At 39.7% G+C, this 21,497-nt stretch overlaps 1 protein-coding gene across 2 annotated transcripts in view; it reads right to left on the reverse strand.

Annotated features, from left to right (window-relative positions):
* Positions 1–2,215: 2,215 nt before the first annotated feature.
* Positions 2,216–21,497, reverse strand: part of map3k1 (mitogen-activated protein kinase kinase kinase 1, E3 ubiquitin protein ligase) — a 71,111-nt gene continuing 51,829 nt past the window's right edge. The window contains exons 10-20 of one of the 2 annotated variants that reach the window (XM_016462526.1): positions 19,051–19,290; positions 14,760–14,881; positions 14,146–14,237; positions 13,197–13,389; positions 10,251–11,490; positions 9,668–9,820; positions 8,943–9,105; positions 8,429–8,560; positions 8,199–8,341; positions 6,967–7,098; positions 2,216–4,088 (exon numbers count right to left, since the gene is read on the reverse strand). In XM_016462526.1, the coding sequence (XP_016318012.1) occupies positions 3,939–4,088; positions 6,967–7,098; positions 8,199–8,341; positions 8,429–8,560; positions 8,943–9,105; positions 9,668–9,820; positions 10,251–11,490; positions 13,197–13,389; positions 14,146–14,237; positions 14,760–14,881; positions 19,051–19,290 (2,760 nt within the window). In that variant the 3' untranslated portion in view covers positions 2,216–3,938. Of the gene's footprint in view, positions 4,089–6,966; positions 7,099–8,198; positions 8,342–8,428; positions 8,561–8,942; positions 9,106–9,667; positions 9,821–10,244; positions 11,491–13,196; positions 13,390–14,145; positions 14,238–14,759; positions 14,882–19,050; positions 19,291–21,497 lie in introns of both variants that reach the window. The other variant, XM_016462525.1, reaches the window with a different exon arrangement.

Here is a 21,497-nt window from a genome sequence, read left to right on the forward strand (position 1 = left end):
AAAATGATGATACATAAAATACAATGCAATCAGTTTGGACGTAGCACAGTGCTCGTTCAGTAAAAGCACAACTAAACAGATGTGTTTTGAGTCTAGATTTAAATGTGACTAATGTTTCTCTGATCTCTTCTGGAAGCTGGTTCCAACTGCGGGCAGCACAATAACTAAAAGCGGACTCCCCTTGTTTTGTGTGAACCCTTGGTATTTCTAACTGACTCGATCCTAATGATCTGAGTGGTCCGTTAGGTTTATATTCAGTGAGCATAACTGCAGTGTATTGAGGTCCTAGGCCATTGAGTGATTTATAAATGAGTAATAACACTTTAAAATCAATCCTAAATGTAGTAGAAACATTAGATTTGATCAAGTCTGCGTTACTCTTTTACAGGAAACAAAGAAAAGGAATCTGTTAAAAAAAAATAGTAGTGTCCACATTTTTTTCTCATCAAACTCAAACACTTATAAACTAAAAAAAAAAAACTTTACTGCACTAATTTTTGTTGCATAACAGGTATTTCAGCCCAGGGTGAGCAAACTACATTGACATACACACACAGTTGCTGTGAGTTTTTGGGTTTTGCTTCAGCAACTGCATTTTTAATGTCACCCCACAGGTTTTCATTTGGCTGAGGTCAGGGGATTGAGCTGGCCACTCTGTACCTCAATTCTTTTTGTCTGGAACCAAGATGTTGCTGGCTTACCTGTGCGTTTGGAGTCGTTGTCTTGTTGAAACACCCATTTCAGGGACATTTCCTCTTCGGCATAGGGCAATGTAATCTCTTCAAGCATTCTGATGTATAACTGATCCATGATATGGTATACGATAAACAGGCCCAACACTACATTATAAAAAAACATCCCCTTACCATGATTTTTGTGCCACCACATCTTCACAGTGTGTGTGTGTGTGTGTGTGTGTGTGTATATATATATATATATATATATATATATATACAGAGAGAGAGATCCAACTGCTTTTATTTCCAGCAAACTGTAATGTGTAACACAACATAAAAAATTCAATAACTGAGAGATAAACTGAGCAAGTTTCACAGGCATTTGTTGAACAGAAATTGAGTAACGAGTCCCTGAATAAAGGGTAGGTCAATATCGAAAGCGGCAGTGAGTATCTTATGTGTCCAACAGCTGTTTTAGGTGCTAAAGTGCATCTCATCCTTATGGACTGATTTACCAGTTCTTGGTGCACTAAGTGTAGTATGATAGTATATGATAGTATGCTATTCAGCCGGAGTTTAATACAGCACCACCCACGTTTCCAGCAGCACTGTCCCCTTCATTTTCTACAAGAATTATAAAAAAAAAAAAAAGTTTTTTTTTTGGCATGGAAAAACACCTCACAAATGATTATAAATTTTTATAGCAAAAAAAAAAAAAAGCATTCGAGAATGGGACAATGTTTATGTATAAATGACGTTTAGTATAAATGTCTTTTATAATGCAATGAGCTATGCAGCTTCAATGTTAAGTTACATAAGCTCTGTGTTAAGCATTGTTGGACATAATCAAATAATTAAAAAACCCTATTCATGTCGATAGATTATGAGCAAGAAACAACAGATTTTGCATTTCTAAAATATTCAGATAAATACAAATATACAAATAGTTTGAACTTGTAAGAAGACTAACTCGACGTCTAGATGTCTACTGATTGATTGATTCAATTCTTAATCAGTCGATCTGGTTGTGATCAAAACAATGGTGCAAAACAGATTTGAGGAGCACAACTAAAGCAATAAAGATTCAATTGCAGTATTACATACGAATTAAATAATCCTAATTTTTTTAAACTCCTGTGGTCTAGTTTTTAATTAATTAAAAAAAAAGTGTAAAGTAGGACATTAAAAATGCATTCACTCTTAGTAAAGCATGGTGAATTGTTCTGATGTTCATCATGATAGTGACAAACACTTCAGAGTTAAGCTACACAAGGTTAGGTAATGTCAGATATCAGATATCACAGCACTCTCAGCTCAATGACATCTGACACAATGAAGGCACCATCTTATACACAATAAATCTGAGTGAGCAAGAACGTTACAGCAATGTTAGAGCGGTCATCTCTCATTACAAACCACATTAGACATCATAGTTACACTGCTCGAACCAAACGCAATCAGCACATCTTGTGTGCTGTCAAAACTTGCTCTAGACGAAAAGGTCAAAATGTGAAACAATGGAGGCAAAGAGAAAGAGATTTTCCTATACGTTTTATTTGCTATAAAGACCAAAAATAGGTAGATTTCATTATAAAATGCTTCAAATGGGGTAAAAACCTAGTAATTAAAAGATTTTTGACAAAAGCTACACAAGATTAAAAGATACAGCTTTAGCCAATTACATTTTCTTTCGCTGAACCCAGAGATTTATTTGCACAATAAAAGGAGCTAATATAAGTTAGCCCTTAAGCCCTGGAGATCTTAGAGGAAAAGAGAGAGAGAGAGAGAGATATAAAATTATAATAAAAGAATATATATTTATATATATATAATTATTTATATATATTGAGAAAGTGAACTTTGGTAGAAGAAAACTCTAGAGGACACCTGAGGTAGAAAAGACTGGAATAAAACAGCAATAGACAATCTTCACATAAAAAGTACCACCAAGTGACAAGAAACAGCATCATTTCATACAGTTCAGTTCAGCCCCCATCAAAAAAAGCCCATGAAATAACAGAGTAATAACATACAGTGAGCAACAAGCTGGTCGAGATGATGAGAACTGAAGAGAAATGACAGAAGATGTGAAAAACTCAAGTAATACTGATTAGATTTTATCAAGCGGACTGAAACAGACACCTTTCCAGTATTTAAAAAGACAAGAGTGCATAACTTTAAAGCTTTTATGAAGGCATAGAAAAAGAAAAAAGAAAATACACCCAAATGCAAAAGTGGTTTAAAAAAAACAAACAAACATTGCAGGAGTCAAGTAAAATGCATTTAGCTACCAAAATTCATATTTACATCTGAACTCAAGCTTGATCAGCCTGTATTCCACAATCTAGCATTAAATAACTTTACTTTTAAAAATAGTTTTGAAATGGTCACGTTTAAAACTCTGAGATTTGTGTGAAGGGAGTCCAAATAATGTTAACATTTTTAAAAAAGAGCTACAGTTCATACACCTGACACGTCTTCAGAACATGCACAATGTTCATTGTTTTTGGGAAAACGATGCTTACGAGCACTAAAGTCATTAGCTAAATATGATCCCTCCACCGAAACGTTCAACAGCTTGCAATAGAGTAGATAACACATGAGGAAATATTCAGTTACAGGTGCTGAATACTCTTTTGCGAAGCTTAATCATTTACAAAACGCCTGTCGGATTTTCACGAACGTGAACAGAACAGCACCAAAAACATGGCCGAGTAATCAACAGCTGAAATTACAACCGAATCATGAGTCAAATCACAACATAAAAAACTGAAATGGAGTTGGAGATCAGAAATGATGTTCCAGTGAGACTTTCCAACAAGTAAAGTATAAGAGTTACAGACACACATCACAGTCTAAAATCGGGTCATAGCTTTGAAAAGGTTCCCGATTACACCCATTAAGCTAAAACAAGTAAAACCAGATATTTATACACATGATCTCCATTCAGAAGTGAAATGAAATGCGAACCATACCGGCATCATAAGCATTCACATTCAGCGGTGCTTTACTAGTTCAACTAGCAAAGATTTGTCTTTCACCAAACCACATTCATGGTGTAAAACATGCACGGACCGAACCAAATGTGTGGAACTGATCTCAGCCTCTCTATTACTAAAGACTCTATCCAGACACTATGCATCAGGTGTTGAGGCTACAGCATTCAGGGCCCTGTTGAGTGACTGTGGCAAGAGAAAGACAGAAGAACTCTAGGCAGTAGGAGCACACGACAGCAGTATGAGGCACAGTATCTTCAGTAGTCTACCAGCTGTGGCGGAAGACGGGATGCTTCAGCAGCTCTCTGGAGGCCGGTCGGTCGGAGGGCTGGAGCTCCAGGCAGCGCAGCGTGACATCCCGCAGGCCTGGAGACAGGTGCGGTGGGATACTGGGCGCTGTGGTGGTGCTGGCGATCTGGGAGAGGAGACGTGATGAGAGAGCTGGGTTAGTAGATTAGTCAAATAATGTTTAATGTTTATGTCTAAAGAGAGGCAGGAGGTCAAATACACACACGTGCACAAACAAATCAATACGTGTCAGGGCTGGGGAAAAATGCCTCAATAACGTGTTTAAAGAAAGGCAATAAACTGATTTTTGTGCCGACACTTGTAAAATCTACATACTGAATGTGCTGCATACTGAGGGACACTTCAAAAGTGCACACTGAATTAAATTCCAGATACAGTTTACGGTGTAATCAAAATACCAGTAATAACTAGAAAAAGATTTTATGCATAATCCAGAAGGTTTACTTATAAAAAAAAAAAAAAAGCTCAAAATACACCGGGACTCTTATTCTGAAATGTCTTTGCTTTACTACTTCAGCTGCTCATTTGAAAAGATGAGGGAGATAGGATATGCAATCTTCCAACATCTATAACATATGTGTCCCTGGAGCACAAAAGCAGTCTTAAGTCGCTGGGGTATATTTGTAGCAATAGCCAACAATACACTGTATGGATCAAAATTATTGATTTTTCTTTTATGCCAAAAATCATTAGGATATTAAGTAAAGATAATGTTCCATGAAGATATTTTGTAAATGTCCTACCGTAAATATATCAAAACTTAATTTTTGATTAGTAATATGCATTGCTAAGAACTTCATTTGGACAACTTTAAAGATGATTTTCTCAATATTTAGATTTTTTTGCACCCTCAGATTCCAGATTTTCAAATAGTTGTATCTCAGCCAAATATTGTCCGATCCTAACAAACCATACATTAATGGAAAGCTTATTTATTCAGCTTTCAGAATTTTACAAATTTGACCCTTATGACTGGTTTTATGGTCCAGGGTCACATATTACAATATTAAACCATAAAGTAAACACTGATCATTCATCAACACTAGCACATGAACAATCATTTGGCATAAATGCGTGGTTTTCACTGATCGCGAACTGCTCTGAAATCACAAACCCATAGAATGTGCAACAGCACTGCGTTTTGACTTTAAACACGCAGTGTTCATGTTATTATAATAATTACATTAGGCAGTATGATGATTCTTGTTTTTCAGTTCCTAAATTTAAGATAATTAAGACTTCATACTATTGAAGACTTTTTATGGCCTTAGAGTAGGGCTGTGCGATATTGAAGAAAAATGCGATAGCATGCTAAATAATGCGATATTCGATAAAATTTTTTTTTTCTAAAATCACTTTCAATTGTACTAAAGTATATTAGAAAAATTATATAACCAACATATGTTGGTTATGTTATTTATTTTATTATAATTATAATTATTTATTTTTTTATAAATATAATTTTTTCATATAAGTTTTTCAATAACTGTTGTTAGTTTTGTTTCATTTTAGTTTTTCATTCATTTTGACATTTTTATTTTATTTCAGTTTACGAAAATGTTTTTTGATCAGTCGTTTTTGTATTAGTTTTAGTTTTAGCTTACGAAGATAACCTTGAACGCAAACCATTGCAATATGCATATCACGATATTTTGATAATTTCAATATATTGTGCAGCCCTACCTTAAGCCTCATACACACCGGGACGATTATCGCGCGTGTTTATCGCCGACGTTTTTCGACGCGTCTTTTGTGTTCATACCCAAGCGATTGTCGCAGGCGATGAGCCGAGTGAACGTGCAAATTCACTCCCTGACATTAGATGGCGCTTAATGAAAAACAAAAATACCCATCGAATCCTATTTGATCTGCAATTCCTCTCCATAACAACTCCCTCTTATCGAGATTTTTGTAGTCGCTGTCGCGTTTGTCATAAAGCCCTTTGTGTTCAGACACCAATGAGACCAGCAGCTCTATATTCATCTTGCCTCGATGCATCTTCCTGGTCTACTTACTTCCTCTTTGTCGTTAGATATCAATGTTTGCTCGGCAAGACCGTTTTGTGCTTGAGCGCCACCAAGTCGTGTTTTACTGTAACTTCAGCAGCTCCAGGCACGTGAACAAAAGCGCCAATCTCATTGGTCGGCCAGTTTAACGCGGTGCGTCAAACCAAAAAAACGAGCCCGAGGCGTTTTAAAAAAAAAATTACGCTTTTACACTTCGCGTTTTGGCCGTCGGTGTGCACACTCACATTGGCACCTTTTGTTTAGTCACGAGGCGTTAAACGTCGGCGATATTCGCGCCATATTTGTCCCGGTGTGAACAAGCCTTTAGAGTTCACCCAAAAAATTTACATTTGCTGTTAACTTTACTCAGCCTCAGGCCATCCAAGAAGAGTACAGAAGATTCTTAGCTGAAACCATGGTCCTTAGTGAAAGTGAGTCTAGACTGAGTAACTTGTAGATCGATGCTGCTCGAGCCGTGAACTGTTTCAGACGCTTCAGTCCGTTTAGATGAACTGGTTCATCTAGTTTACTCAAAAAAGAATCAGTTCAAAAGAAAGATTCGTTTGTGAACCGGACATCACTCTTCACACTGGATTACAGGTAATAATGTTGGAAATAATGTTTAGTTTCTTTCACAGACTGATTGTTTCGCTTCATAAGGCCTCAATATAACATCAGGAACCACGGGTATTGATTTTGTGTTCCTTGATATGCTTTTTTGACTCTCAAAGTGACGATTGACTTGCATTTTATGAATCACCAAGGACCACGGTTTCAGCTAAAAATCTTCTTCCCTGTTCTGCTGAAGGAAACAAAAAACCTCAAGCTTTTGGGTGAACTGTCCCTTTAAATTTGGTCAACCTGAATTTAAGACTTAAGAAACTGCAGGGACCCTGATTCTATGAGTTGGAATTTTTAGCAAACATAACTAAGTTTTTTGACCATAAAACGTGTGCGCATACACAGTTCTATCCTAACCTTGAAAATGAGTGCCAGGTGGTTGGAGTGTTTCTCGGCATTCCAGGGCGGCTTCGCACACGACATCTCTATAATAGCACATCCCACACTCCAGACATCACAGCTGCGACCGTACTGCTGTCCTCTCAGCACCTGCACTCACACAAATTACACCGGTTCACAATCACAATCCTGAGACATCTGTAGAAACACAGAGACCATTTAAAATAGCTGCAAGAAAAACAATTAAGAACATTAAATAAAATCTAACGCAACTGCCATTAACTGACATGAAGCAGCAGGTGCATGCTGGGACTCACTGGGTGTGAGAACCGTTACACCTCTAGTATTTAGGCAGGACAATGGCTTGCGGGCCACATTTTGAGTGTTTTGAGAGTTAACCAGCTAAAGAACTGTCGTACTGAGAGTACATTTAAATTAAAAAACCCAAACAAAACAAATAACAGAAGACATCAGCCAGCCATTCAAATGATGAACTGAGCCAATTCAAATATTTTATTTCTCTACGCCATGTATTGTGAAGCCAGGGCGCATAGGTGCACAACTTTGCTTGCTCTCTATGCTCTGGACATTTAAATGTCAATGTCCTTCCACAAAACCGTGGTCAAGTCTGGTGACCTCTCTGTGTGGTGTTCAGAGTTACGTGGCCAGTCGGGAAAACAGGACAAAGTGGATTTAGATCTCTGAGTAACATGAAATGAACGGCAGTTCTTTGAAGGCAGCCACAATTGGCCGACCCCTTAATTCCTTGTTGTTATTGTGTGTCCAAACTCTGTTTAATTAGGAAGCAGTTCAGCTGGCCCTGCCTCCTCTGAGGTTACTGAACCTCTTCAAAATGAACAAGCTTTCTTTTGTCTGGGAAGGTCTCTCTTTCTCTCAGTCTCTCATTTTCCAACCAAACCACCAGAGCTTTGAGCACAGTCTGAGCAGGCTAACTTCTTTTAAGTAGTTGAATTAAATAGACCCAAGCAAAGTGACTATTGTGCACCTGAATTTAAAACCAGATGGATCTATAGTTTGGCTGTACTAGCTGCATTTTGACATATCAACAAATATTGCAAACACAAGAAACTTTGCCAATGCAACATACTGTCCCATTTGAATGCAAGTTGTGAAACGTAACTATACGTTGCTATAACGCTAAACCACACACGCAACACAAAACACGGTCTGTTTAAACGCTTCACTATAGTGAAGAGGCAGGTTTTGCATTTTTAGATTCAAATGTTTACCTCAGGAGCCATGAAGGCAATGGTTCCCAGGAGCTGACCCTGAAACTCTCCCGCACCGGTGCCTTTTGAAGCCAGCCGTGCCGCTGCCCCAAAATCAGCTATCCGCAACCTCTGGCCTGTGCTGTCAATAAGTAGATTGGCACCTGCATAGGTTAAAAGAAGACTGTGAATATGGGAACATGCACAAGTTCTGCTCCAAAACCTAGCGAGCCACTTTGCTCCCCACTTACCTTTGACGTCACGGTGGATGATCTGGTTCTCGTGGAGGTAGGAGAGACCTCGTAGGAGCTGCTCGGTGTAGTTGATGATCACACCCTCTTTAAAGGCACCATACTTATTTAAGAGATGAGACACAGAGCCACCTAAGAAAACAGGAGTCTGAGTATGACTTTTATGGACCAGGACAAAATCGGGCAAAACAGTGACTGAAAAGTGTTGCTTGCAAAGAGGAAATTAGCCAAAAGGACCTCTTGGTAATGTAGTAATGCGCTGTGAGATCCCAACACAACGACTACCTTTAAGGTGCAATAACATTTGCCATTTTCGCAGGCGAAATCCAGCCAATTCAATAGGAATCCACACAATTGGGAATTTGTGTGAGGACAGATTTTGCAAAAGTTAGTCATGCAAATGTACCACCATGACCAAAAGAAAGCTGCTTGGTTTAAAAGTGGCATGTTTTGCCCACAGAATTTTGCTTATGTGACCGCACCTTTACTCTCTGCATGTTTGCGGACAACCAACCTGCCATCCACTCCACAAAAAGGTTGTAGTTGTTCTTCTCACAGGTTGCCCCAAGCATTCGGATGATGTTGGGGTGGTTGAGGAGACCCATCATGCGAATCTCCTCTCGTAGTGCCTCCACCACCTCTTCCTGCTCTGAGGAGGTGTTCCTCACATACGTCACCTGAAGAATATAACAAATCGCAATCAAGCATTATGTCTGCATATAGTATGTTCATTCATTACTGCCAAAAACAAAACACATTCAGCCCCCTTTTGTGCCCATATTTAGTGCCTTTGCATACCCGGCAACCCCGGGTATACCTTGTGTCACTGTTGTTGTAAGGGACCAGACAACATCGACTCAAAGCAGTTTTAGATCATTTTTGTAAATTTGCAATTACAACTAGCACACACAGATCCTCCTTAAACATGTTAGAAAAGAGCAAAGGCTAGTCTGAGAAAATGGTGGACATCGAAATTGGCTAAGGTAGGATTGATCAGTAATCAACGGTGAGGATGACAGTGCAATAGATCAGTGGTTCCCAACCCTGGTCCTGGAGACACCCCAACACTGCACATTTTGCATGTCTCCTTTCTCTGACACACCAATTTCATGATGACCTGAATCAGGTGTGTTTGATTAAGGAGACATGCAAAACATGCAGTGTTGGGGTGCCTCCAGGACCAGGGTTGGGAACCACTGCAATAGATCAATAGATGTGGTGTGTGACAGATATTCTCACCTGTTTGACAGCCATCAGAGTGCCGGAGTCCACATCCTGAGCCTGGTAACATGACGAAAAGGCACCCAGGCCAATCTGCTGACCTTTGAGCCATTCCATGCCCTCCCTGTATGGCTGCTTTGCTTTGGTATGACCAGGCAGAGTCTCTGGTGTCTGACCATGAAAAGCAAAATGGGGAAAAAAATGAAGTCAAACACACTGTTTGATCTTAAAATGATACACGAGCAGTGCTTGCATAAGACTTTACAATTGCATTAAACTGAATGATTTGTGCAAGGTTTAAAACCTAAATATAGTGGTGTCAAATCTTTACCTTTAAGTGCTACAACAGCTTGTTACCCTAAAAGGGACATGTTTGTACCTTATTTACCAGTAAAGGGTTCATAGTAGCACCTTAATGGTATATATTACTGCTTTTAACAGTAGATAAGATACAATGTTGTCCTTTTAAGGGCACTGACCCAGTGACAAGTTGTTGTACCCTTAAATGTTCGGTTTTTGCACCTTTTTTTCAACAGTGTACAAAGGATTCAGCCTCATTTTTGGGCAAAGTGTACTATATTAGTAAAGCACTCACATCCACCTGAATAATGATCACGTCCTCTCCTTTCTCCACCTGTAACTGCGGGATGACAGGTAGGGCGTCTTGCGACTCAGACATGGCCATGACCACCGCCAGCGCCTCCTCTTCCTCAGCTTCCATCTTCTCCTTGCACTTCTGGTTCTGGGTCACGTCCTCGCTGTACGTGTCGTCGCTCGTGTTCGCCTGCTCCGGTGACAGCACCGCCACTTCGGACTGGAAGGTGACCGTGCAGTCTGCCGCGGGGATGGAGGTTTCCAACAGGTCCTCCATGCTGGAGCTGAGATCAGCCGAGGCGTCCAGACCGTGGACTTTCTCCTCCACTGGGGTGAAGACCGAGTCCTTGCTGGGGATGAGAGCGGATCCGCCGCTGCAGACCGCGCCGTCTCTGGACCTGACCTCCTGAAGGTCCAGTTTCATGCTGCTCTTTGTCCCTGGGCTTAAAGCTTTAGCTCCTTCGGATGAGGCAGCGGGAGAGGGGCGAGTGGGTCTGGGCCAGTGGATCTGACTCAGTGGTCGAGCTTGGGTAAACACGGGCGAAGGCAGCTTCTCTGGCTCCTTACAGTTTAGTCCCTTCTGCAGAGGCAACTTACACTGGGTACTCAGTGAGGACTGGGCGAGCTTGTTGGGCATAAAACTCTGCGGCAGGGCTTTGGGGTTTTCTGGAGGGAAGGCTGAGGCGTTGGCCATGGACAGAGAAGGAAGGCTCGGGGGTTGACTGGATGATGGGGAGTTCAAACACTGACTCACGGGTCTGTTTCGGGCCTGAACGGGGGGCTTTGGAAACTCAGCAGGGCTTGTGACGACGTTTGAGAGTCTCTCGGTTATATCGTCCATAGGAGCTGAACTGGCTTGACCTGAAAGCGCCACCTTGGCGGTGGGCTGCTGTAGATCAGGGGTGGGAGAGTTTCTTTCGGTGGCGCATGGGGAGTTATGGGGGGCTGAGGGTTCGAGGAAAGCGCTGGAATGCGAACTGTGGGCCTTTAGGTCGTCTAGTCCCAGATGGATGGCGTCCAGGATGTCCATCTCCTCAGCGATGGCCAGGAGACGCCGGCGCATCCGGGAATAGTGAGTGGAGCTGGTGATGTTGAGCATGTCCAGGAGCTTAACGAAGACATGAGGCACACGCGCTACCATACGAGCAGCGCTCAGGAAGACACGGCGAGAGAGTTTACCCACCATGGAGTGAGAGTTATCGATGGACTGCAGTGCGAAACTCAGAAGAGGCAGCAGCTTCTGATACCTTCAAATTAAATATAATAAAACAATATAGTAAAGCACTTTGCACAAAGGCGGTGCAAACTGGCTTCCCTTTACATTTTAACTTTGTTCTAATGATCAAAAACTGAATATTGTGTTGTGTCCTGTGTTTTGCTTGCAACCCTGTTAACACATGATGATTATTACTTCCAAATACAACATAAAAAGCGAACAGATACCAATCTAGCATGCCCTTATTGAGTGATGGGTATCACTAGAGATTTCTCAATTCGTTTTGATCGTGTTTCTTAAGCTCCCGATTCAGTTTGACTCAACGTTGGCTGAATGTCTGATGCATAAGACACACAAAATGGAAAACTCTTTGGGAGTTTCGAAAGTCATCATCTGATTGGTTGAATTCATCAGGATTTCCAGAAGACATGAGTGTGGCTTTCTTTAACGAAAAACAAAGCCGTCATGATGCCAAACCGCCTCATGGAACAAGAAAGCTGTCATGTTTACAACTGTGACAAATAGGGATGTCCCGAGCCGATCAAGCATTTTTTTAACTGATCGGTATCGGCTCTCTTAAGCCCGATCCCTATTTTACGTCAGCTGTCATGCCGGTGTCATGCAGTAGGCTGCATTATGCGCCTTCCAGTAGATTTGCCAACCACAATTTTAAAGGAAAAAGAGACGAACAAGTGTGTGTGTTCAGCCGCCATTAAAACCAAAAGAAGAAATGTGCGTGTTTGAGCTTCCATGTTCAGCGTATATAATACCACTTTTGAAACGATCACTCATTTATTTACTGCTTACGTTTATCTGCTGTCAGACTATCTGAGACGTCGTTGTTATAACGCATTGCTATGAGTTGCGTCTTGCTTCAGATTTGACTGACAGAGTGGCATTCTGACACTGCGAGCTTAATGCTTTCTAACCATATCTCCACTTTTTTCCCTTCATGTTGCAATTATTCTGCTTATTAAAATCAAGAAGTTCATATCAGTAGTTCTATATTCCACCGATGTCTTAATATAGTATGTGGAAATATATACATAGAGAGTGAGTTTATCTTATATATATACAGTATATATATACAGTATATATATATATATATATATATATATATATATATATAAAATCCAGCCTATATGGATTGATTTGAATAACTTTAATGTACTTTAATTGTGCATCAAACACTAGGAATATATAAGTATCGGATCGGGACTCGGTATCGGTAGACACTCAATATTCAATGACTCGGACATCCCTAGTGACAATAAATGCTTATTAGGATCAACTAAAAATGCTGGACTTTCAGAAGTATGTGAAGTTCACGGCATAGACTCTTGACGACTGAAGACGACGTTCTTGAATGAATGATTTATCGGTTGCATTATTGTAGCAACATCAACTTTACATTTCCACACCCCTAAAGAAGACGCTGAACAACATTTACAGTGATTTGTCGCTTTACATGTCGGTCAATGAAAGCTGCTGAGTCTGAAGGTCTGGCCATGCAAGACTAGAGATAAATCTACAATCCTGGTACTTGTTCTGGAATGCATTTTTTTACAACTGTACAAATTTTATTTCCTTTTTATGCTCACGTACATTTTATCAGTTGAAAATATCACGCGTGTCCCAAAAAAATTGTTAACAGGGTTGCAAAAATGATACATCTTTAAAATGGTTCATATTAAATAGAGAACAGAAGCACAGTAAGATTAGGATGTATTTCTGTACCTCTCCACAACGTTTTGGGCCTGGTTACAGTCTCCACCTGACACAATATGAGGGTAGAATTCAGCAGGAAACTCCAGTAAGAGCCTGTCGATCAGACACAGTCGACCCAGCAGTGCTTGCCAGTTATTGGCCTCTGTTTTAGAGCCCAAGATACAGTTCAGGACATAGTCAACTCCACCAATACCAATAGAGCCTGATGGACAATCAGAGATGAAAACGTCTTCATTGAAAAGCAAACAAATATTTATACACACACATATACATATACATATGTGACCCTGGAGCACAAAAGCAGTCTTAAGTCGCTGGGGTATATTCGTAGCAATAGCCAAAAATACATTGTATGGGTCAAAATTATTGATTTTTCTTTTATGCCAAAAATCATTAGGATATTAAGTAAAGATCATGTTCCATGAAGATATTTTGTAAATTTCCTACCGTAAATGTATCAAAACTTAATTTCTGATTAGTAATATGCATTGCTAAGAACTTCATTTGGACAAATTTAAAGGCGATTTTCTCAATATTTAGATTTTTTTGCACCCTCAGATTCCAGATTTTCAAATAGTTGTATCTCGGCCAAATATTGTCCTATCCAGGACTTGTTTTTGGACCCTGGTTTTGTGGTCCAGGGTCACACACAGACAGACACACACACACACATATATATACAGTATATATATATATATATTACAGAAAGAAAGGGAAGAAAAGAACGTCTGTGAAAAGGAAGTCATTTACTCATTCTAAACCTGTATTTTGAGCTACTCCTTTTTTACACAAAGCATTTATAATAGCTTTACGTGAGGTATGCTTGTTATATGCTGAAAATGTTTCCTTCCCAATTTGCGTACTTATGCACTATTCTATGCCACTGAAAATGCCAAAAAGAGAAAGTGTGGAGCATGGGTCACTTCATACACTCAACTGTCACAGCTCTAATTTGTACCTGCTTTGAGGATTTCTCTTCCCACAGCGAGTTCCCCCATTTGACCTTTGCACAGCTCCAGCAGAGTGGAGACGGACAGCTGACTGGTGCGACTACGAGCACAAAAAGAAAAACACTTTGCATTCAAAGTCAACATAACAATGTGAGGTCTTTTTCTGAACAAACTGAATATTCCAAAGAAAGGTTGATACTTGATCATCCATCAAGTACTGATTGGATAATGAAAAGCAGAACTGAAAAATATTAGGTTGTAGTGATGCCCGCTGAAAAAGAAAGTTGTTTGAGCAAACAACAAATGAAAGATTATAAAGACAACCATTGTTTACTTTAAAAATAACACACACCCTTATATCATCTACAATAAGGCCAGGAAGGTGTAGTGTAGCAAATAGTGTCCATTTTGATTTCATACTGAAAACTTAAACAAAATCCTAATATCAGCACTTCAACAAACACCAGCATTTATTATTTATCTGTTTGTGACAGCGCCTGACCACTAGGTGGCAACAGCCCGTTAACTTCAGAGCCTAGATGACGGCCTGAGATATGATTTGATGTATATCAGATCTTCTGATTGTGTTCACGTGGGGTCAGAGCTGTTCTTAAGCGAGTACCTGTTAGCGTCTGCACACTTGACCAGGATGGTCTCCACCACGGGCCGCAGCAGCTGCTGTAATCGCGTCCGCTCTGACACCGAGTGACAGGGGGTGTAGACCAGCATCGCTCGCAGGGTTTTCTGAAACAAACATCAACTCTGAATACAGATCCACACAACCACAAACAAACAAACAAACCATATATTCAGGACTGTGGCTCGTGTTGTGGACTCTCATGTCTACAATAAGTTCAGCTGGTTTTGCCTCATGACCCAAAGAGGGCTGCACGATTAGCTGAAATAAATTCAACAAAAAGAGAAGCTTTAATGGTTTTACACCAAAATAAAAGCTTGAAATTAAGACAGCAATGAATATTAAATGTTGTAATTTTACAGTTGTACTGTGACTTTTAAATAATTTATTTCACAGTGAAACAATACAATAGCAATTGTTATTTTGTTTAATATATTTAGCAGTAAATACAACATTATTATATATTATAATTACACAATTATTGTAGTCATATTGAATTAAAATTGAAACTAAAATATAATATAATATTTCAAGTTTGTAGGGTGGTCAAATTGTACCACCCTACCAACAAGCATAGCAAACAATATTTTTTCCCCCAAATCATGCAGCCCTACATTCAGCATCATATGATGACCAAATACACTTACAAACACATTTTCACAAATACAAATAAATTTACAGTCTAAAACATTTTTTTTTTACTTTAGAATATTTACTTTGTAAATGTTTCCTGAATTTTGATGGCTTCAAAGTCACACAACCTGGCTAACTTGCCTAGCAAAGTGACAGATTCTGATTAGATAAACAGCCTTTGACGTCAGCAATAAAATAAATGGTAGATAAGCATTTTTAAAGTTGATAAGCCTCTTTATTTTGCTAGCACACACACACAAGTATATGTTTAGTTGTATTTTATTATTTGCATTAACGCTGCATTCTCCCTGCGGTCAGAACAAGCCTGTGATCCTCCATTCTAAAAGCACTGGACTACATTAACAGTGCTGTACAGTGTGTGTGTGTGAGTGTGTGTGTGCGAGTGTGTGTGTGTGAGTGGACCCTGACTCCAGAGAGAGCGGGGAGTGGTGACTGATAGCACATCGCACTGAAGCGCTGCCCAGCACTGATTAACCCACCATACACTCCCCTCCTGAAAACAAACACACATTCTACCGCCTACACACTCACACAACACTAAAGGCTAAAATCCTGGCTCAAATAATGCTCTTCTGCCTGCAAAAAATAACTCCAAGTCAAGAATAAATAGTGAAACATTATGACATTTAAACCCGCAGACTTCAGATCAGCCAAACGCTACAAAACACAGAGCAGTCTAACGCAAGGTAACATCCCGAAGGCTTTCGTCCCTAGTATTTTTAGTTCATAGAGACGGCCCTCTATCTGGTGCGTGTTCGAAGAATATAGGAAAACTGCTGGAAAGCCCCCGAAAGGACAAAACGCTTGTTGTTTTCATAGAGGCGGCTCACTGGAGCACAGAGCCCGAGGGAAAGACACCATCTCAGCAGTCCAAGCAGCAAGAGCTCTTGTTTTTTTTGTTTGTTTTCTTAAAGGAAGAGAAATAGGTTAAGAGACAAAGAAAAAAAGAAACCTTTCTTTTCCAGCTTCAGCCTGAGGATACCTGCTGCTTCCAGACTTCCTGGTTCGAGGTGAACTTTAAAACCAGCCAGCGTGGTTTGTTCCACTTTAGAGCTCAGTACAACCTCAGATCAAAGTTGACCAAAGGAAAAAAATTGTGCTTTTATATCTAGTAGAAATAAACGGATATCACCTAGAACCGAAGTTAACTTTTTGGTGAAAAGTGAAAAGTATCAAGGGCCTGATGTCTGTTTTATTTCTTGGGATTTTTGTCATTGTATTGAACGAACAGTGGATAGTGTTTAAAGTTTAGTTTAGCTTTAGAAACACTGTAAGCCATTTTCATCTCATGAGTATGACAGCGTCAAAGTGATTGTGAGTATTTGTGCATACACAGAGAAAAGTTTCAACGGTTTTTATTAACAACATGCTGTTGAAGCGTTGAGCATTGCAGTCGATCTCAGACGAGTCTGTTGATCTCTTGATCGCAATGGCCAATCAGAGGTGTTTGTTACAATCTACTAAATACTGCTCAAAATGCCAGTGTTTTTGTTCACTGCATGAAGCAAGCCTGCTTGCGAATCCTGTCATTATAACCAACAAACTGTAAACACAATGTAAATGAGATTTACTGTGCAGTGTTGACAGTTTTTCTGCACTGAACTGAAGTGATTGACAGCTTCGGTGATTATAAAGGGAGAGTTCTAGACACCCGAAAGTTTTTGAAACTCATTGCATGTCAGAATAGATCTGTGCATCATGTCTTGGACTGTAAATGCAGACTAAAAGACCTGAGACTTTAACTATGTAATGTGTAATTTAATTTGCTGCTTTGTTCTTCAAAAGAACACACTCTTCAAAGTACCTTTTCTTTTGTTTATTGAGTAAAAGCAGTAAGTGGTCGCTTTGTCTAGATATATATTTTTTTAAATTAGAATATTTGTACTTTTTTAATGTACTTTGCAACAATAGCTGTTCTATCCAGATCTTTTTCATAGGTGACAAACAAAAGCAAAAAAAATCTATATCACCCAGCTTAAATTGGATGTATCTCTGACATTGAATTGATTGAGAACAATGAAACCAGCCAATGGACTAGTGAAGTGCTCATTTTACAGAAAACTAGCCTGTATTCTATAGAGCAGGACTCCTCTGAATGCAGCTCAGTTAAGGAGCACTACCCATTCAGACCAGGTCATGTAAACATCTGTGAACATTGCTGAAAATCAGAATTTCTGTGTGAGTGAAGCTAAAGAGCAAAGGGCACCGAGACTATGTTGTGACCCAATACTATGGTCTCAGTTCAAGTCGCCCTGATGACTGTAGGAGCTCTTGGTGAATAGCTGGTGCAGCGTTGTGAAATCTGTCTTGTTCATATGATCACAACAGAAGCATCACACTGTAAGCACCTCATGTGACTGAAGTGTTCACATGATCACAGCAGTGGCCAGGAATATGAAACGTGGTAAAGGAAGATCACAAGTGACAGCACTTCACCATTCAGCGTGCACGACACTTGGACATAATAAAGACTTCTGCTTCACACAAAAACATGCTGAAACATGCAAGTAACCAGTGCAGCCTGATTAATTCACACACTGATTGTCATGTCTAACAGGCAATGCACTATTGTACTATTGACAGTATTATTGATGTGATGTTTTTGTGCTTTGATGCTGCTGTATCCTAAACTTGTCAGTGTTTCTGCATGTTTTAATGAAGCAAATTTTAAAGAGCTATTTAAGAGCAAGTATTGAAAATTTTAGGAATAAATTAAAAGGAACACAGTACATCAAGTAAGTTCTCAATGTGAATGTCTAGGGAGTTTTAAGCATAAACTTAATTTTGTTAAATTTTCTAAGACGATTTACATTTGCATCCCAAGTAAATGCATCTTGATTTAAGGATGTTTAGATATTTGTACTGTAAAACAAATATATTGAAGATATAAATTTTTTGCAGTGCACGCAACATTTAATGTCATTACTTTATGAATTTAAGTCTTTCTGCTCTGATTTTAGACTTTTAGGCCACGTGTCCACCAAAGCGTTTTTTCCCTCAGCTGGCGTATTTTTTACAACTGTTTGCAATGAGCGCGCCGCGTTTTTTAAAACGCCAGGAGCATGCCGAGCGCTGAGCGTCTTTTTCACGCTGAGCGCTCGGGCGTTTTTTCTCTGCGTTTTTTTGAAGAATGTTCAACTTTGGGTAAAACGCGGCGCTCATCACGGTCACTTTTTAGTCAGCTGACCAATCACAGTGGAGGAGGGGCGGGACTAATACAGACCAACCGTCACACCCTGTTTGTACTACGACTGAAAATCAATGGAGAAGTTCAAATTTATGTCTTTACCAGACGGAATTGCCGGACTACCATATTAGTGTTATGAAAAATAAGGCTTGGAGAAACATTTCATTTGCGATGTGTTTGCCATATTCCTTCAGCGGATATTTTGTATCATAGCAACCACAGTGTCTCTACTGAAAAGACGCTGCGCTCTCAAGCGCTCACAGCTGGGTGTTTTCAGCAGAGCGCCTGCCGTTTTCAGCTGCTAAAAATGCTTTGGTGGACACAGGGCCTTAGGCTTTAATTTTCAGAAGGGTGAATTAAGACGTGCAGAAACCCTGTCAGATCCTGCAGCAGTGGTAAGTGTGGTGTCAGTAATACAGAGGTGAAGCATCTCACCAGTGCTGCCACATAGACTTTGTAGACGGGGTCAGCGCAGACCATGGAGAGCACGCTACAGCAGGACTCCACCACCACGTCTCCAGACACCTCCCCTGCTGCTGTCCCAAGCCCCACCCCTGCACCCGCCCCGGCCAACAGGAGAGCTCCGCTCACGTCATGTGACAGCCGCCGGAGAGCCATTTCTCTGATGTTCCAGTTTCGGGAAAAGAGACAGCCTACCAGCTCCAAACCAAACACCTGAGATGTGACATGAACACACAAAACCACGCAGTTAATAAATGAAGAAACTGTAATTACAAAATAAATAAAGTAGAAAGAACAGAAAGCTTCCTTGTATTCAACATTTTCATGGCAATTAAGCACATATCATAATACATTTAATGTAAAAGAAACATACTAACATATTGTATACTTACAACTGCACTTTTCTTCTTTGCATTACAGTAACAAGAATTTAGATGGAAAACGACAAACATGTAAGATTCCTTAAAATATAATGAATTTTGCCAATAATGATAGCCGGTAATTATTTTTATTGTTCTAATATTATTACATCGATTGCCAATATTTAAATCTATCCTGCTCTGCCTGTTTTTAAAGGGACAGGTCAAAAATTAAAATTCTGTCATCATTTATTCAACTTCATTTGAATTTGAATCGACTTTCTTCTCTGGAACACAAAAAATATTTTGAAGAATGTTGGTAACCAAACGCTTTCAGTTCCCACTGACTTGCATTATTTTTTATGAGCATACAATAGAAGTCAATGTGAACTTGGTTACTCACATTCTTCAAAATATCATCTTTTATGATCACAGAAGAAAGAAAGGCATACATGTGTGAAACGACACAAGGGTGAGTAAATAAAGACAGAATTTTTTATTTTTGGCTGGACGGTCCCATTAAGCTACAGCACATAATGACACAAAGGCAGGAAAAGAAGGTCTTCTGAAACCTTTGTAATAAAAATGAAAGTTTATCAGTCTGTAAAAGGCTACAAACACATTTCTCTTTGGCTCCAAAGAACCGCAATCAGTGCAATTTTATCCAAATGAAGAAAGTTTGGAATAGTTGCTAATCATCCAAAGGCATGATCGTCCTGACAAAATCTCTCTGACTTCAAGGTACAAAATTATCTGGAAGTCACAAAGAGCAACATCCAAAGACCTTCAGTCCTATCTAGTGTGATGGTTTTGCTGAAGAAACGAATTCTGCTCTGAATCAGTGAATTCTCCAGGAGAATGTGAAGCGATCAGGGCCGTAACCACCATAGACCCCCAATATTTGAAATTCTTGCACTGTTCTGCTGCAGCGCTCTGTTTTTTAATTGACTAAAAGGTTTAAAAGTGACATTTTTTAAGCTGGTCTGTCTCAGTGGTCTAACAGCGCTCATCAATGTCAAAATAACTGAGATGGCCAATCAATTCAAAGTAGGCGGGGTTTACTGTTCACAGCAGCAGAGCACTAATTCCAGCACAAAGCGTCAGTTTGAGGTTGAAAGAGAGCGAGGTAAGACGGAAGCTGCAAATCATTTCATATTAGTCAACTGTTTTACCATAGAAATGTTAAATGACCGACAGCTATATCCAGTGATGCAAACTACTCAACTTTTTTTTCTCAAATATGGACATTTTGAGAGAGAAACAGATGAAAGTTGCGTGTGTGAATTACCTGAGTCTGTGCGTCTCTGTACAAACAATGAAGCTGTGAGTTTATATTTGCTTCAAAAACAGCAATTTTTACCTCCTCGTTAATGAGAAATATAATGTATCGATTCAGTATCTAAGCTATTTTATTAATAAAAGTCGCGGAGCAATGCTGACAACAAGTTTTTGTGCTCCCGGACGTTTCGATTTTAATGAACACCTGCCAGCTAATCAAATATTCAGACAGACCATGATGTGTATATATATATATACTGTATATATACACTGAACAAAATTATAAACGCAACACTTTTGTTTTTGCCCCCATTTTTCATGAGCTGAAATCAAAGATCTAAGACTTTTTCTACGTACACAAAAGGCCTATTTCTCTCAAATATTGTTCACAAATCTGTCTAAATCTGTGTTAGTGAGCACTTCTCCTTTGCTGAGATAATCCATCCACCTCACAGGTGTGGCATATCAAGATGCTGATTAGACAGCATGATTATTGCACAGGTGTGCCTTAGGCTGGCCACAATAAAAGGCCACTCTAAAATGTGCAGTTTTATCACACAGCACAATGCCACAGATGTTGCAAGTTTTGAGGGAGCGTGCAATTGGCATGCTGACTGCAGGAATGTCCACCAGAGCTGTTGCCCGTGAATTGAATGTTCATTTCTCTACCATAAGCCGTCTCCAAAGGCGTTTCAGAGAATTTGGCAGTACATCCAACCGGCCTCACAACCGCAGACCACGTGTAACCACAACAGCCCAGGACCTCCACATCCAGCATCTTCA

This window comes from Sinocyclocheilus anshuiensis, unplaced genomic scaffold (genome assembly GCF_001515605.1).
Source record: "Sinocyclocheilus anshuiensis isolate Anshui unplaced genomic scaffold, SAMN03320099.WGS_v1.1 scaffold664, whole genome shotgun sequence".
In the NCBI taxonomy this organism is placed as follows: Eukaryota; Metazoa; Chordata; class Actinopteri; order Cypriniformes; family Cyprinidae; genus Sinocyclocheilus; species Sinocyclocheilus anshuiensis.